Below are 19,035 nucleotides of genomic sequence, written 5' to 3'. Positions count from 1 at the left end.
CCTGGGTGAAGTTCTTGGTGATTTTGTGGTAAATGTTTCATCCAGAAAGCTTTGTACAACAAAGCTTTTAACTGCAGCCTCCAATATGCTCTATGGTAAGCACAAGAACAAAGAATGGGGTTTAGATCATTGGGCTTAAAGGTTGAATTTGAAACAAACAAGCTAAACCAAATGGGAGTAGTAAGGTCAAAGCTGAGAAAATGGAACAAGAGGCCAAGTTCTGCCATGCCCCCCAGTATAAGACTGGATTTTGCTGAAATATGGTAGGCTTAACCTGAAGATCTTGGGAAGGGATTACAGTATTTGATCAATGAAAGTAAACATTATAATGTTGCTACAAATTTCAGCTTGAATAATTAAAAAAAAAAAAGACTATTACTGCTGTATATTTTATATAATGAAAACAAAAATCAGCTGAATGAAATTCGAAACCAAATACGAAACCTTCATTAGAATCACAGTCATTGCTCAAGCTAACAGTTACTTTGTGGTTTGCAGTGAACCTTGAACAATGTCTTTTCCCCTGACCATCACCAATGAAAAGTTTGACACAGCTTGTGCTACATAGTAAGAGATACCTAGCACTGGGTAATAGCAAAGCTAAGCACAGTGAACACATCAAACACAGAACATCACATCCTCTGTGTGGTAAATTGCAATGCAAATAAGTTGGTAAGAGGAAGTAAAGGGACATCTTGCAAACCTTGTTCTTCTGCACAGCTTTGTCAGCTGAATCATATTCTTTTATATGAATTGTAAGCCTCTCTCTCCTTCACTATCAATGGGAGTGAAGTAAATCAATTACATCTAAGAAATACAAATGCAGCAATAGAGCACTAGTAACAAGTAAAAAGCAGATTTTATCAAAGTTTATCATGATAACTTTTATTTTGAAAGCAAATACCATTTACATAAGTTGAAATACAGTCTATACATGTACTTAATAACATTCAGTGAACATGGAAGAACTTGGAGATTCTCTTAAGTATCTCAGCACTCAATGATTATCTCAGCTGCATAATGTTATTTCCCTCTTTATATTTCCCTGCAATCCTTGCTTTCTATTTTCTTTGCAATCAGCTGCTTCTCTTTGTGCCTCTGACTCTCAGCAGGACTCCCCTCTGTCTTCCAACGTCTGTGAGATCTTAGTACTTATCACGCTATCACGTTACCTCTCTCAAATTCCCTGCATAAAACTTTTGGAAGATTATCTGGTGCTTTTGGATGGTTATTTGAAATTTATGGATTGGGAGTATTACACAGATGAAATCTCTATGAAAAAAATAACAAATTCAAATACCACTCCAATATTCAGCCACAACTTTATTAGAATCTGTTCTGTTTTGAAGTTTAATTCCGCTTTACAAAGTATCAAAGAGCAATTGTCAGAGCAAGGATTCTTACTTTGAAGCAGCTTTTCTTAATCAACTTGAAATCTGTCCAGAACACTTCTTCATATAGAGCCACAAACATAAATCATCCAAGTTCACAGTAAGACCATGTAGCTGTATATCTACAAGTCTGCATCTTTAGAAAGAGAAAAGGAAATGTGCAGACGGATTTCTGTATCAGCAGATAAACAGGAGAAAATCTCTGGAGCAATTAAGAAAGAAACTTGACATTTTTCCATAAGAGGAAAATAAAATTAAATACAAAGCACATCAACTACCCCACACATTCGTGTTGTTTGTTTGTTTGTTTTTCTTTTTTCTTCCTATTCTGAGAGTTATTTGACTTGTTCTGAATATGTGAGGATCTGTTCCACCAGAAGTCCAGTCCCTTTTGGAACTAGAATTCTTACTGTGAACATAAATAAATCCAACTAAAAATTTATTTGTTCCAGCTTATGAGACATGGTAATGCCTTTCATGTAACACTTAAGGCACTCTTCTGTTGGCACTCTGATTTGAAATGACAGAGTGACATTTCTGTAGCTTGCTAACAACCCTGGCATGTTGATGTAAGCTGTCCTCCGTTAAATAGACACAAGGGCTATAGTAGATAGTTCTTTAATGTCTGTGGTGGATATCACTCTTTTCTCTCATACAGAAGCACAGGACTGATGCATCAAGGGAAGGAGTATAACAGGAAAGAACCAGTTCTGAAAAAGGAAGGAAGATGTAGAAAGACAAGTAACTAAAACCTGCTCAAGGAAACCTATGTCAAGAAAAAAAAATAGGGGCCTAGTATATTCAAAGCCCTAATTATCTGTTACCAAAACATGATAAAAAAATTAGTGATAAAAAAGGATCAATAATCTAAAACAGTACTGTGGTACCCATCACCACATAAGGCATACAAGACTACAGTCAGAAGCCACATTTGAGAATTGCTTAATTATACAGTATAGATGCATGTTACAACAGTGTAAGGTCAACTTTTAGTATATCATCTGTTAGGTAATATGAACCTATGTGTTGTCTTGGAGCTGATCAGTTCAGCAGGAAGTTAGGAAGTTAATGTCTACTTCAGTCATCTGGGCCTCAGTGTCACATCCAAAGCACTCAGGAGGAGTAATGAAATTATAGGTCAGATGTTTAAACTTTCTTACCTTATGGCACTTGAGAGAGAATGTGTCAGAATTTAACATGTTTACACTGAAGTCTAAATTAATAGCATCTCAAAACTGTGGTTAAGAAGGTGAGTCTCTGGATCAGATGTTACACTTGATCAAAGGACGCACAATATATTGCTACCATGTGTTGACATATTCATATATCTAAGCTTGAGGTTTCCATAAGTATTTCAGACCTGCAATGGTGAGAGGAACAGCACGTACATTTCTTAAAAATTTAGGCTAAATTTCCTAAAAGTTCAGCAGCTCTAAAATAGTGTTGGTTAAGACCAGGTTTTGCTTTAGTGCTGAAAGCATACAGCAAGGTAAAGGTATGCTGGTTCTACTGGCATAAAAAGTCACATCTTGAGGAATGGAGCAGTTGAAATAAGAACTTCTGTTACTGTTTATGCCTATGTAGTTTTCTTGTTTCTGGTCTGTGCAATAGTATCTTTAGATGTTGGTATTTTTAAAAATTAGGTTACAGAGTAAAATGAGTGTCCAAAGCACAAGGTTGGATCACAGCTGAAGTCTTCATATTATCTTACACAGTATGCTGCAGTATCAAGAATCAACTTGATATTCTCTGACTTTAGTGATCAGTGTTGTTTTTCGGTTATGTTATAGTGGCGTCCCTAGTTCTAGGGACTAATGCTCATTTGTGATGGTGGTTTTACAAACGGGTGAGATATTTCACTTTTGCATTGAATTGAAGAGGATTTTCAAACTGAACATTTCTTCTAAACCTTTCTATAACATCGCAGAGTTTCCCTTGTTCCTCCCTCCCTCCTCTCCTTCTCCTCTTGTCTCCTGATCTGAATTTCTTTTCAACAAGAATTAGTTTAAGCCTATGACCTATTTCATACCTTACACTGAACAGATGTCAGATGATGCAACAGGTCTGTAGTGAACTGTTTTGGATTCACTGCAATAGAGGCCATGGCTGCCTACCATTACAGCTTCCATGAATCATTGATTACTTTGAGAAAAAGCTGTGATTCTTTATTTATAAAATAAACCTTTGCTAACTGACTCGAGAAAGTAAATCACGGGGACATGAACATAGAAAAGGTGTTTGGCTCTCAAAGCACATATAAAGTATTCTGTCTGAATACTGATTATTGTCAGTTAGACAATTAGATGTATTTGCTTCATCAAATTATGTGAATTTTTAGTAATAAAATTCAAAGATAAAATCTATATTTGAATTGGTTAAAGTTGGCATACCAACTTGCTGTAAAGCTGTTGCTAGATTTTAGGAATAGCTGTCAGATGCTTCTTGTAAAAATGACATATAAATCATTTCAACCAATAGATTTGGGGAAGCTGATTCAAATTTTCTGCCAAAATAATACTTTTTTTTTTTTTTTTTTAAACAGGATACTGCCAGATCAACTTTCTGGTAGAGGTTTTTTTCAGAATAATGCTTTTCATCAAAGTCAAAATTCATCCTTAAGTAGGGTTTATTGAAAAATAAATTGTTTCTTCTAAATGGCTGTGAAAATAATCTTTGGAGGATTTTGATTTTTCATTGGTTGTGTGGAAGGTGTTTTATTGAAAAAGATCATTTATTTGTTCCTGGAAAGTTATTATTTTTTTCACAATACTGATCTATTGTATGTTATTTGGGAATTATTTTTATATAGTAGTCCTTCACATTTTCATTGATTGCTTTGTTAGTAATTTTATATAAAATATTATTGTTTCATTTATCGTACTAGCTTATCTTTGGTATAAAAAAATATAAATTAATAGGTAAATTTATTCAGTGTTCACAGCTTTTAGCTTTTGTCAGTAAAGGGAGGTTGGTACATGTGGAATACTACTAAGGATACGTGTTTCAAGATAGCTAACGACACTTTGTTCCTTTCTGTGTTACCTTTTCATAAAACTGCACGAAGAAGAAATATTAATTTTCAAAGAAAAATAATAGTTTTCTGTAGTGTGGAGTATGGTTTGGAATGATGTATTATCTGTTTTGCAACTATAGAAAATATAAAATACAGTGAAACAGCAAATGCTTTTATATTTCTTTTTCTTCTCTCTTTTACAGATGGACCCAATTCAAAAAGCTGTAATAAATCATACATTTGGGGTTCCTCTTCCTCATCGAAGAAAGCAAATCATATCATGCAACATTTGCCAGCTGAGATTTAATTCTGATGTAAGTTGATCATTTTGTATCAGATTAGAAATATGTATTTATCTTTTAGGATGTGCCATGATTTGCATAAATTGAACCTAAATGAAATGTTGTGATTTCGGTTTGTGATTCAGCAGATGAAAAGGCTGTAGGATGCTTCAAATAAACACAATTATTTGATAGTGTTTATACATCAAGCCAGATTTTCCCTGCGGATATATCTCTGCAAGCTCATCAACTTCAGTTGTGCTGCACAGAGTGAAAATAGGAAAACGGATTGATCCATTACTGCTAATAAGGCTGAAATATTTGCTGGGTCCTAATTCTTCTGTCAGTCCCAGATACAGTTGCCTTTCTTTTCTTCCTGTAAATGTTAGATGTTATTCAGATGTGTTTATCATCCTTGTGGATTTACCTTCCATTTTCTACCCTTACAAAAATATACCTTTTTGGTTAGAATTGTATTTTAATACTCCTATCTTGGCGGTACAATCTTAATAGTAATAATAATAATAGAAGCAGGTAATTTTTGTCTATTGGCTCCTACCCTGCATCCTCTCATTCCTCCAACAATTAAATAGGGCAATCTGATCTGGAAATGTTCTCTAATATACAGAGGAGACCCGTCCCTTGTAATTACCCAAGGAAACTGTACTGTGGTACTCCTTGCCAAGGAATACCTCTTCTGTCACAGAAAAGCCTCTCAGAATTCAACTCCTTTATTTCCTTCTCCAGCAACTTTGTGTGTGAACACAAAATATGACATAGCAGAAGACAGTATATAGTACTATTCTAGTCTTCGCAGGGAGTTTCATGACATGGGCATTGCTGGTGGCAGCTTGTCTTCCCGTTTCAAATGTCCTTCAGTTATTACCTGTTTGCTAATTTACATATGGGAGTTACTTATATAAAAACAAAAATGTTTGAATGTCTATTGAAGTTCAGCCCAAAAACATCCACAAGGTTCCTTCCTCATGGTAGTCATATGAAGAAGTGAAAGAACTCTTGTGTGCAGCTGTTTCTTTGTAGGCAGCTATTTATGAACACTTAATCAACCTATTTTTAGCTTATCAATTATGTATCAAAGCCATAAACTTGTCAAACACTTAAAATGAGCCTTGAAGCCTTCTGTAATAGATTGGCCATGTAGGTATTAAAATAATGCAGCTTTCTTCATTCCCCTCAGCTTTGTATTGCTTAGCAAGAATTTTAACAAGATCCCGGTCATGATTTTCCCACTAGTGACTATCACATACTTAAGCTTCACTGAGGACTCTGGGTTTTCTAGTTCATGGACTGAATGCACACCTTTCTCTTATAGCATTGACATCATTCTGAAACAGTGATGCAAATCATAATACAATATCTGGAACTGTCATGATCCTCACAGGTGAAAATAAGAGAATCAAAATAGGATTTTCTGTTTAGAAGCTAGATGCCAGAATTGTGACTGTGAATATTGAGCCATTCATGGTGGGACTCTGATGAACAGAATTTTTAAGGGACAGTGGAGACTTCTGGGCCACAGTAGGTCCTTGTGACTGAGCAGCCTGGATCATTGCTCATAATTTTCAGCTTTGTCTTAAGAAAGAGTATGTCATGCTGAATCATACATTGTATATAGCTAGAAGAGGCATCAAACGCCGCAGTGTTACGTACCAAAGTGAAGCATCTCCTTTACAAAGAGGGAATACCATTTGTTAGTCTGCAAAAAGATCCAGGCAAAAGTGAGGTTGAATATGTCATTAAGCTGACTTAATCATTAGCATATATACAACTCAGATTCATACATGGGGCAGAAAATTTTCCAGCTGACAGAAGCTAGGTATTTTCCAGAAGAAGGTGTTTGAAATAAAATAAATAAATAAATAAATAAATCTAAATGGAAGGAAACAAGATAGTGGACACTGATACTTCTGACTCAGAGGACTGGTATGCCCCCATTCTGTTCCTCTTCTGCTGCTCTTAGAAAGGATTCCAAAGAAGAAAGGGGGAAGAGGCAGCGGCCATTTTCAGAGGCATCTACGATATCCAAAAAAATGGTTTCAGTGGAAATCTATTAATTTAGGCTGTTCACAGGAAACTCTTGGAAGAAAAGCTGTGCAGCATAAATTTAATTGCCCTTTCACACCTTCAGGTGCAAGAGCCTTGAATTCCAATTCACCAACTCTGTTCAGTGGAAGTTTGTTCTAATGGTCCTCTCTCTGAAAGTAGATAGTACTGTTAACTTTATGCAATGGGAAGACCTTACTGAGTATCTTTCGCTTTCTCCTTTTAATATTCACCTAAATTTTAAAGCATCCCCAGTGTTTCTTCTAGATAGAGAGATTAGGATTTCAAATGTTGTCCAGTGATTAACTTGTGAAGACATTTCTTCCCATTTTCTCTAACACCGAAAAGAGATTTGTGGATGTCTTTATGATGCTCTCTTCTCATTCAGTGAGTATAGTTATTACTGATGAAATTCACAAAGTGCTCTGCTGAGGCTTTTCAAGAAATAACAATTAGAGTTCTGCTGCAGTTTTAGAAATGCTTTTCTGCAATGTGAGTGGAATAGGCAGAGCTAAGTTCCTTGGTTGCTTGGGTAATTCTGAATGTCCACTGTTTTTTGTAGCAAAAATGTGCAGATTTAATTTTGAGGCTTAAAGAAAAGGTTGCTCTAAAATACATAAATAAATAAATAAATCGACTTTTGGTAACCCAACTATTTAAATACCAACACACACCGTAATTTTTTTTCCTATTATTATGAAAAGGTTTTAATTTAGTGAATATACCTACCTTTCATTTTCATCATATTTTGTTGAACATGATTTAAAACCATACAAACAATAAATAGCTTTCCTGTTCAGAAACCTAGGGCTTTGTGGCGGTACTACTGATGCATCTTTATTTTTAGATGCTGGAGATAGGTTTTTATCAGAGAATAATGAATAGAAATTCCATTTACCTACTGCATGACAATATTATGAAAATGTTTACAATAAAACTGGTCTGTGAGATTTTTCATTTTTGTAGATAATACAGAATTTTATCCCCTTTGATACAGACTTCTTTCAGTGCAGAAGAGCTTTTTTCTGTCTACATGGTATCAAAATTACATTTCAAAGAAAAATGAGAAAAGGCACTACAATAGTCTAAAATCATTTAGCTTCTTTCTAAAGGAGTTATCTATAAATCTTCATGACAGCTGTGTGTTCAGTATTTCTTTTTAAAATAAATCTTCTCATACAAGGGAAAGTAGGAATGAGCAAATAAGCAAAGCCTGTCCATGCTGAGAAGAAAAACAAACAAACAAAAACACTAGAATAACACAGGTAGGTTCAGTGGAATCTGTTTCAAGCAGTGCACTTTTTTTTTTTTCATTGAAGGAGATCTCTTTATAGCATTTGCCTTTACATTGTGCACCCAATACAGGGCAAAAGTGTGTGAGTTGCCCTTTAGATTTTGCCAGCTGCTGGGTGTTATTGAACCAGTTTAGAAGATCTGTTAAATACATGCTTTATAGTAAACATTAAACATCTGCTAGAAGCACCTTGCAAAATGAATTCCAGCTAACCTGAGTAGGACAACTCATGTGCCTACCCTACAGGTAGATGTTGGAGAAAATACTCTGCTAACATGAGAACTCACTAAAAAAACAAAGAAACCCCATGACTTCAAGGAGAAAAAAAAAAAAAAAACTTTACTAAGTTTTCCTCATTTTTTGATCACCTGTCTTGATTATTTGATCTTGTTTTGACTGCGTTTCTAATTTCACCATTTGATCTAAGGCGTAACAGTGTCTGCTAACCAGGTTGATTCTTGCAAAAGGTCTCTCTCTTACTTTTCTGTCTTGTGTTAAACAGATACTTGAGTTCAGCTTGCCTTTAGAGAAAGGTGGGGCAAAGTTTTGATGTACTCACAGGACGTGAATTCCATTATGATACACTGTAAACGTATTTCCAAATATGCTAGACATAAATAACTGCTTGTCTTAAATAACAACAGTAGTAATGTTCTCCTGAAAATCATGAGCTGAATGCTCATCCTGGAGTCCTTATTTGTTGTGTTTTTTGCCTTGTTTTTCTCCAGCCCTCTAAAGCAAAGGTACTTATGAACTGATAAGCAGTTCAGCTACATGAAGTTGTCAGGATTCAAAAGGTGCTGTTTCAGTATAAAAGAAATAGACAAACAAAAAACCTGAATGCTGTGGAGAATGAAGATGCAATATAGATCCATAGTATTTTACTATGGTTCTCACTTTCATGGAGAAGCAGAACCAGAGGACTCATATCCTGTTTAGGTTATGCCTGGTTGCTTGGTATCTAAAACAAATGATTAAAGTATTAGTTTTTAAGTATATAGGGTATAAGAAGGTAATAAAAAACTGACAACATGAATTTGTTAAGAACAAATCCTGTCAAACCAATCTAATTTTCTCCTTTGACAGGGTAATTGATCTAATGAATAATGGGAATAAGTAGATGTGATATCTTTTGGCTTTAATAAGCATTGATAAAGATCTATGTGACAGCCTTATAAAGTAAGTTGGGAAGTATGGTCCAGGTAAAATTGTAAAAAGTTGGTTGCACAACAGATTGAAAAACTATACTGAGAATAGTTGTTGGTAGTTTCCTGTCAAAACAAAAGAATGGTACAAGTCAAGATCTGCAGGAGTCTTTTCCACACCTGCTGCTACTCTAAATTTTCATTAGTGTTGTGTCTGAAAGAATAGAGAGTACGCATACTAGGTTTCTTAATGATACCAAGATGGAGGTACTTGATAGAAGGTGGCAAGTTCAGGACTGTAGTCCAAAATGATAATCCTGATTTGGAGAAAATAATTTAGAATTCCAATGAATGCAGTAAATACAAGCACAAAGTATTTTATTTAGGCTGGAAAAAATAAATGAGCAAGCAGTAAAATGAGTATTGTCTGGCTTAATGAGTAAAAAAGACTTACTGAGTGTATGTTGTCAAGGGCTAACTGGGAAAAAAATTTACATAGATCAGTAGACAGGTAAATATTCCACAGTATTTAAAATTGGCAATGCCTCAGATAAAGAATCATTTACAGCAGTGGTCATCACACTTCAACAAAAACATAAATAATTGCAAAATTTAAAATACAACAACAAGTATGACAAGACGTGAAAAAATATCACTTGGCTGGGGAAGGTAGAAAGGATTGTATAGATATAAAGTGAAGAAGACAATGAAAATATAGCAGGTTTGGAATATATTAAAGCAGATTATTAAAAGCACAGAGACCAACTGACCTTTGTGTTCCTTGGGTTTAGTAGAAGAATATTCAGCTTAATTTGCTTCTTTGATTGTTTGTTTGTTTTAATCAGAATATTTAGTGAAATAATTCCAGTTACAATGTTTGTGAAATTCTGAAACGAAGAACATAGGGTTGGATATGGGCTCCCTGTCAGTTAACAGTCTTAAAAAGTTTGACACCCAGTTCTGAGGATGGCCAGGAGTGCTCAATGCTATCCCAGAGTTGAGAGAGAGATTAGATGGCCTTGCACTTTAACTGCAAAACTGTTTCTGTGGTTTGAAGGAGTTAACAGAGATTTCATTTCTTGTCTGTGCCAAGCAGTGGTCACACCTGTTCTGGGCCTCTCCAAGGACAGAGAAACTTTCAAAGTTTGTTCTTTGAGAACCAGGAAAGGCTGATACAGCTAAATAAAAGTTATTTAGCATTTCACCTTCCTGGTTTGAAAACTGTTATTTTTCAACTTTCAGAAATACTCTTAAAGGGTATTTAAAACCACGTGTACTATTTGCCTCAATCACTGTTGTGTGTGTGGCTATAACCACATGTTCTCATTCTTTGCAGGTTTTAATTGTACCGCTGATTTTGAATTAGATTAAAATTTAGATTATAAATTAACCTGTAGATTTAGAACCCTGCTTTGGTATAAAATCAACAATTTGGTATAAAAACAACAACTTCTGCTTGAATTGTAAGACAGCTTTCTTAAAGTTACTTCTTGCCATTATCATTTATTACCAGCTTTCAAGTGCATTTATGTATTTTCTTGGGGCAATTTTATTTCTGGTTGTTCCAAACCAATATACCCCCCTTCTGTGAAGTCATCAGCCCAGTTCTTTAAGATTTTCTTGCACAAACACTTAGAGATACTCAGCATCTGCTTCAAGTTACTGTTACTCTGTGAGGGTATAGCACTAATTGCAGCACTTGTACCTCACTGAGAACAAATATTCCAGAATTAACTCCTTATATGGATAACTCCATAACTTTTATTTATGTATGTGTATGAGTATATTATAAAAAACAAACAAAAAAACCCATACTCATCCCCTTATGCATGTGCATGTGTGTGTTTATATATTTATGTCTGTGTGCATGCACATGTGCATGTGTGTATGCTATTTCTTTCTAATAATGTACAATCTTTTCTGTACTGTGAAGGTCAGTGTTAGGAGGAACAAATACTGATTTCAGTTGTGGAATTGCACATGCACATTGATCATTTAAGATCAGAATGTGAATCATGTGAATCAGAGTGGAAATATACTCATAGGTCGACACTTTTCCGGAGATGCTGGTTTATAGTATTCACTGGAAAAAGTAGCTAGTAATTCAGAGAATTCTGGATATCTAGAATTTATGTCAATACACTATGGAAATCCAAAAATTGCTAAAAATATTCAAGATATTTTTGGTATTCAAAAAATCTAATCAAATAAAATAGAATATTTTGCTTTTACACTGCATACATTACAAATTTCTGAACAACACAATGTTATTTTGCTCATTGTATATTCAGAGGAACCTTTTTTTTTTTTTCATGTAGGAACTAAGTAACAATTTATGAAGTAAGAAACCCACAGTAGTCTGCTGAGCAATACTTATGATTTTTGAATTATTATGAATATTATGAAAACCTATAGTTTCTTGAAACAATTCTAAAATGCTTAATAAAAATATAAATAAATTCCTTTTGCTGTTTTTACCTTCTATACAGTACTATTATGCACCTGTATAACGTAGAAGCAGAAATTATACATATATAATACAGCACCTTGCTGTTTAGCTTCTGAGTACTTCTGGAGGTGTTGAACTGAGTCCTGTGACTGATATCCTAAGGATATGTATAATTACCTTGATTGACAATCAAGTATATGAACCAAACAGCTTGGGTGATGCTCAGTAACCAACTCTTCACTAATCCTGGTACCTATCTTCTCTTTTGTAACGAAAGCAATCTGTTCCATGTAAGAAATCTCTGTACTGCTGCAGAACATGGACCAGACCAGTGGTATCAGGCTCACAGAAGCATTGCCTGGGGCAAGAATATATTAGAGAAAGAAAGTTTTAAGTTACTGATCTTTAAAAAATCTTGCTCTGAATGTAAGCTGATTACTCAGTCTGTTGTTGATAAGGACAGATGGAGACACTTTGTGTCTACTGTATTCATACTGCAAGATATGCTTTCCATCCAAAATTCACTCTTAAGCCACATTTAGCAGTAGTTGTTGAAAAGGGAATCTCTAAATTCAGGAGAAAGCAATGTCTAATGCTTACGGCTCCCTTCACAAGCACAGGCTGTGGAGAATGTTCAATATCTATGCCAGCTGAACGTCAGTCATTGTAGAAACACGATCCTGGAGAGATTAAAACTGTCAGTTGATCAGCAGCTGTTGCTGTGTTAGGACTTAAAGATGCTACAAAACAATTGCTTTGTACTACTTTTTTATTCATTTTTGTCAACTCTCTGCTCATCCTACCTGGTTATTTCATTTTCAAAGCACTCACTTTTTTTGATAAAAGAAATCAGTTGTGCAGAAGGTTTGACATCTCTTGAAAATTACTTGAATTTGCTAGAAATGATCTGTGAATAGGTAACGGCTCTCTTTTATAGTCCTGTTAATAATTTGCAGAAGATTAATGACCAGTGTTCTGACTGTGGAACATAGAGACAAATTGGTTTAAAAGGTTTCTGCTTCTGGCACCAAAGTGAATGGTTGCAATATTTGCCAGTTGGAGCCAACTTCTAACTTATGCTTGGTTTAGATGATCTTAGAACTACAAAGAGCAGCAGAAAGAAGAGAGAAAGGCAGAGGTGAGAGTACTTAAGAGGGAAAGTCTAAAATGCTAATTACTGTCAGAAAGTTTTCCTTCTCTCAGAAATTATTAAATTGAGATATAAGAATGTATCAGGAAACATGAAATTGAGGGGAAAAAAAAAAAAAAGCTGGTCTAAATTATATGATGGGTCCTAGATTTTCCAAAATATGACTTTAATGTTAGGAGTGCTATGTAGATTCTCTGTCAGTTAGTAAGATGACTTGCAGACAAAATTCATATATATCTCCAGTGGTTTTAATGAATTGGGTCCTGTATCTACATTCTTTGGGCTATACTAGTGTCAGAAAGATTTTGTATCTGGTAAAGGGTGGGGGGAGCATTATGGGAATGAGATGCAAATACTAACATTGGGAAGGTAGAAGGCAGCTGTTGTTTCTTACATGTCTTTGGCAGGAACTGTAGAAACAAAGATAAAGCTTAGTATTATTCAAATGCACATTGAAAAATACCATTACTTACTTAATGGAATTAGGAGGGAATTAGTACAGACAGACAAACATATAAAAGGGGCAAGTGTTCTTCATGTTTGTTCTGATTCTCTCACATGATCCATTCATAGAAAAGGCTGCCACTCCAACTGCAAGGAGAGAAACCTCTGCTTTATCACTTATTCCCATACACTTATTTATATTAGAGGCATTTTTTCCTGTCACCTTCCTCAGCCCAAATGTGAAGTAAATCAGTCAAATATAATACGCAACTGAAATTTATGAACAACTGTGATGGGAACTCTTGCAGAAACCACTTTCGGTAAGCAAGTCATCACCAAGAAGGAAACATAAATTGCAAACTCTTTTCTGTGTCATCTTCACCCACCTTTGTTTGGCCTTTTCTAACTTTTTGCTTATAGATTTATAAAAATGATAATAAATATATATCCAGCTGAACATCTGAGATTCTGGATTATTAATAATAGGTGCAGATAAATTTAAAACTAAAAATGGCAAAATATTGGCTGTTCTCTGTCACCTATCAGTGATTCCTTTTGGCTAGACTGTACTTAATTTATTAGGCACTGGTAAGGATACGAGAAAAAAGGAACAGGCAAGGCTGTATGTGAAAGTTTGGTCTACAGAAAGAGCGCATAGGGAGAAAATTTGCAGTTTTGTGTGATGTGGATAGATCTTTATCAAAATGAGTTAACTGATGTAATTACTAATTCTTTCTGAAAATGCATTAAATATAGTTTTTTTGCTGTTGTTTTTTTTTTTTCTTTATGGTCAGTAGAATTGCACTCCCTGGGATACCTGTGATATAGTATTCTTTCTGTTCTGTGCAGGCAGCTCTTGTGGCAAAAATAATATTTAATTTTGTGAGAATCACTGTTAAATGTAACTGTCCCTCATGTAAACAAATTCCACTTCAGAACCTCCAGGCCTGACTTTTTCAGCTCCTTGTTTCTTTTATCACTCCTTGCATGTCTTTTACAGTCTCTGGGGATATTGTTATTCCATGTGCTCAGTCACATCACAACTAACAGCTGGGAGTCTGATCCTCTGAAGGAGTGGAAGTGCAACCCAGTATCTGTTTTAAAAAGCTTTATATTGGAATATATATCAAAAAAAAAAAAAAAAAAAGGCAAGCACATATTTGAACTATACCTTTGAGGGTGTATTTCCCTCACTCATGCATTTTTTTGATCTCAATTGAAAATGAAGCCTTTAAAGGTTTAAAATGGCCAAAGGAGACTGACTTCTTGTCAGGAAAGAATCCAATATGGCACTTACACTGAACTTCCCCATGGCCTTTAAAAGCCTGATTATGAATTCAAAACATGTATTCAAACTGAGGCAATGCTTTACTGGTAGAGCATATAGTTGCTTCAGTATATGTAGTTTTCTGATTGGTTGATTTAAAACTATGTTTTTAAAAATAAAAGGATTTACTCTGTTTGGGGTTTATATAGGTCTCATTGTGTCATGGTAGAACAACTATAGGTACAGATGCACAGCAAATTTACTAAATTCATGTATTAGCTCCTTTTGTATGGGCTTAAATGTTTCTTTTTCTTCTTTATAAAGGAGATTTTAGAAGGTAGTCCCTAAACAGGTTTTATCCTTTCCCCAGCATAGCCTATTTTCTCTGCATCAGTGGACTTGTCATGATAATCAACTTTTTTGTCCCAACCATCAATCACTCCTGATTACAGCTGGGAAGAAGTTCTGTTCTGTTGATCAGCCCATCAGTGCACATAATGTTACACCTGGAGACAAGTGAAAATCATCCCTCGATGGGAGAATCACTTGCCTTCAAGCCTTTTGTCTGAAGTATTTTAATTTACATTTAGAATCTTGTTGCAATTGTCAGTGCTTGCTTTGATTTTACTATTTCTTGACAAAAATAGCAAGTTCAGTTGATCTTTCCCTATATGATTATAAGAAGAATGCTTTTCTGTTTCAAATAACATCTTATGTTGTAACTTTTCACTTCATTGGACAAATATTACTGTAATTATCACTATATAAATTAAAATCTGAACAATTATGGGGTACTTCACTAGGAGGAACATAACATATGTTAGCCCAGTATTTTTGCAAAAGCAATTTTGTTGGCTTTTAATCTGATACTTAGCTAAGGTAATATTTATCTTTAGAATTCAATTTATTTAAATTGTTTGTGTAACAGATTTCATAGCAATGGAATCATTAAAAATTAAAGACATCTTTCCTTTCTTTAAAGGAAATATGGCTTGTATTGTTGTGATCGTTACTGAATAAAGCACTTCTGTCAATAAGTGCATTCTATGTATCTAAAGCCAAACATATTTTCTTCCTTATAATAAAACTGTAACTGAGTTGTCACAAGTATGATGAAAGTTCATCTTGAGTAAATACTTTGTTTTTTTAATAACTTGAATATGACTTTTAGTTAGCTATCAGAATAACCAGATGTAGTTTAATTGCACCATTCATTTTCCTCCCACAGTCCCTTTTTCATTTTTAGCATCTTTTTAAAAAGAACAATATATAAGAAACCTGTAAACCTGATACTTCAGGGGCTACAGGATGAAGTGTAAATGAAAAAGAATGTAGAGCATGAGAGTATGGAGTAATACAGATTTGATTAGCAATCATGTTTTTACATAAAAGGTTTAATTAGCAGTAGCTCATTTTCCTATTCCTTCTGGCCATTTTCTGGACAGTGGTATATTGCTTTTTTGCAGTGAACCATGCCAACAAATAGAAGGTGTTATGTTTTCATTAGATGCAGACGCTTCAGCATTATTATCTCTCACCTCAATCTACACAGTGATACAAAACATGTCCAAATGTCATAATTTAATAGGCGAAGGATATATACAGTAATTAAGGAAAGGAAAGGAAGAACTATGTAATACTTGCTCAGATGCTTTATTTTGTTTGTTCTTAAACTGATGATTAAAACACTAAATCACAAATCAAATAATCTCTCAAACAGGCTCATTCCTTATGCTCTGTCTGTTTGAATACCCTATTTGCCAAATACAAAATTTCATCACTAGTATAGAAGTTATTCTTTCAAAGTGATATCCTGTTTATTTTTATGTTTTAGTAATTAATATGAATATATTGCAGAATTTTTATTTTACAGGGTACATCAATCTGCATTACCTTTCCAAAGACTCTCAGCACTTATTACTGTTATGACATAACAGAAAATTTTCTTTTGTTATTAAAATAGAGACGTTTGGTGGTTCTTCATTAATACAATTCTAGTCAAAGAGCCTGCCACAAGGTACTTGTCACTGCTTGTCAATTTCTTCTCTAACATGATTTTCATACCATAATCTTACTCAGTTATAAACAGTTAAAATAAAACCAGTTTCTAAGATAAATGTGTTCTGAGAAGCAGCAATAAGTGAGCAACAATGTCTTGAGATGCTGGAAAACCTGGAGTATATGGAAATAATTAGCACTTCGGGCACTAGAGGAATGAAGATTTTTACAGTATTTCATTGCATATAAATCCCAGTGCCTAGCATTTATTATTATATATATATATATATATTTTTTTTTTTCTGAAATTACATGACTAATTTGTATCTCTCTAGTGCTTGAAAGGTCTTTAAGAATGAAACTTTCTTCACAGAAAAGCTGAGGAAGTGTACATTATAAGATGTGTGAATTTTTAACAAAATACATTAAAAATGGTACAATGCCATTTTGGCTATTTTTCTAGAGCCTGTCTTAATTAGTGAAACAGGCCTTACATGCAAGGCAAGCCTTTCTGGTCATGAGATGCAGTGAAAAGCCTTCAATCTTTGTAGGCTTGTCCCAGTGCTTTTGGAGTTAGTGCTGCCAAAACAACTGGTAAAAAGTAAGGAGAGAACAGACATTTTGGAGAAGGAGCAGATGCAGGGGCATTCAGCAGCACGGATACCAAAGAATGGAGATTGCAATGAGAAAGAGAAGCTCCTGGTACTGTCTCTCGGCTAAAATAGATTCGGTTGTAGTAATGGTCAGCACTTATTCGTTTCTATCTTATAGGGATGATTGTGTTTGCACAAGTACAGACTCATTCAGTCCAAGCCACAAGGTCTGTCATCTTTCCAAGATGGATCTAACTTTTTATTATGCATATTGTGTACTAATATGAGTAATTGTAAAGGAAGAGGACTTCCTGTGGAGTGGAAGATACGCATTTCATTCTTGACAGACCTCTGCTGCAACATAGTATGGTCTGAATTATTCTGCAATAGTGATCTTAAAAATTGTAGCATTATTATTTAATCAGTAATCTACTTAAAATGCTCTGTCTCTTTTATACACGGAGCCTACAGCTATGTATCTGTGCAGCAAACTCCGTTCTTTTCAGGTATGTAAGATGAGATCTTTTCCCTAGAGAGCTTATTTTCTAATAAATCAGAAATGAAACAAGAATATAAGGTAGGTGGAACAGCAGGGTAAATGAATAAAGTGAAAAATACTTTCTGAAAACCATTTTTAAGAGTTTTGTTGAAAACAAAGGGTTTGTCAACTTACTAGAAAACATCTGAGAATATTTGAAATCAAGCCTGGAAAAAATGTCTAAGGGTAAATAAGAATAAGTGCATTTTCAAGACTGGTAGTTTATATAATAGTTGATTGGGGTAGGTGAGTTTTTCTAAGGCATGTGAGAGAGAGAAAGGGCTGTGTAAGAGAAGAAACAAACAACATTGAAAAATGTGTGATGATGCAGAATAGGAGATCACTGTGGAAAGAAAGGAAATTCTGTCAGAGTTCATAATTAAAATCTGGGCTATAGTTTTACGTATAGTGACAGAAAATAGGTGATTCGAGGAATGTGAAATTTTAATTGGCAGAGTCAACAGCAGGAGAAAATTTATAACCATTCAAGCTCAACAATCATAAAAACTTTGGTTGAATCGAAGGAGAAGACAAAGTCCCAAAGAGTGTGTCAAAGCCCAGAGAAGTGGAAAGGCTTGAAGGCAGACTGGTGAAATACATTAGTCTGAAATATATTAGTCTGGCCAGCACAAGGCTTGTTTTGCAACTCAAAGGAGGTTTGTCATCCTCTGGCTGGTGTTACTTAGGGTTCAAATCTTCTCTAAAGTCAGCCCTAATGAATATTTATTTTCTCCCCATACTACTTAAGCCCATATAAAAGCAATGATGGCTATAGTCTATCAATTAGCTCTTTTCTGGTATTTGTGGTAAGGAGTAATAACAGAAGCAATTCTACAATAGTTTAAATGGGTAACTGTTTTAAAACACCACAGATTACATGTTTGTTTTTTTTTTTCCTCTCTCAGAAAATCTACATATATGAAAAATATGCTGGTTTCGATATTCCTTGAATAAGAAAATGAAGGTCAAAAATATTTATTTACTTTCCCACTCAATGTGCTGTTCTCCTTTCCTCCCTCCCCCCACATATCCATATGAAACCATGTTGGTAATTCACTGTGGCTGCTCCTGACATGAAATGGGTAACAGAGTACTAAGAGTGACTCATGGTGAGCAGTATAGCCACTTAGAGTAATTGGATTATGCATTTTTTTTCATGTCTTCAAAGTGTTTGTTGTTACAGTCACAAGAATCTGTGTGTTTTGCAGGCATGACTCCTTTTTTCTACAAAAAGAAGTCCTACCAGTTATTATCATGCATTTTAAATTGAGCGTTTATATTCACTGCAAAGAGATGGGTTTGGACTATAGCTAACAAGTCAGGATTTTGTTTAGTTGAGGTGCTAACGGAGGCTTACCTCATTTCAGAATGAGTTTACAGAAACAAGAATTGCATGTTGAACAAGGCA

General features: G+C 34.7%; 1 protein-coding gene across 7 annotated transcripts in view; it reads left to right on the top strand.

Moving 5' to 3' along the window:
• The window catches only part of ZNF385D (zinc finger protein 385D), a 429,524-nt gene that overhangs the window by 332,035 nt on the left and 78,454 nt on the right, over positions 1-19,035 (top strand). For all 7 annotated transcript variants that reach the window (XM_035556483.2, XM_035556476.2, XM_035556479.2 and 4 more), the window contains one exon: positions 4,608-4,718. In XM_035556483.2, the coding sequence (XP_035412376.1) occupies positions 4,608-4,718 (111 nt within the window). The remainder of the gene's footprint in view (positions 1-4,607; positions 4,719-19,035) is intronic.

Source organism: Cygnus atratus, chromosome 2 (assembly GCF_013377495.2).
Source record: "Cygnus atratus isolate AKBS03 ecotype Queensland, Australia chromosome 2, CAtr_DNAZoo_HiC_assembly, whole genome shotgun sequence".
Lineage (NCBI taxonomy): Eukaryota > Metazoa > Chordata > Aves > Anseriformes > Anatidae > Cygnus > Cygnus atratus.
The sequence above is the reverse complement of the archived record's forward strand: the minus strand, read 5'-3'. Positions and strand labels throughout refer to the sequence as shown.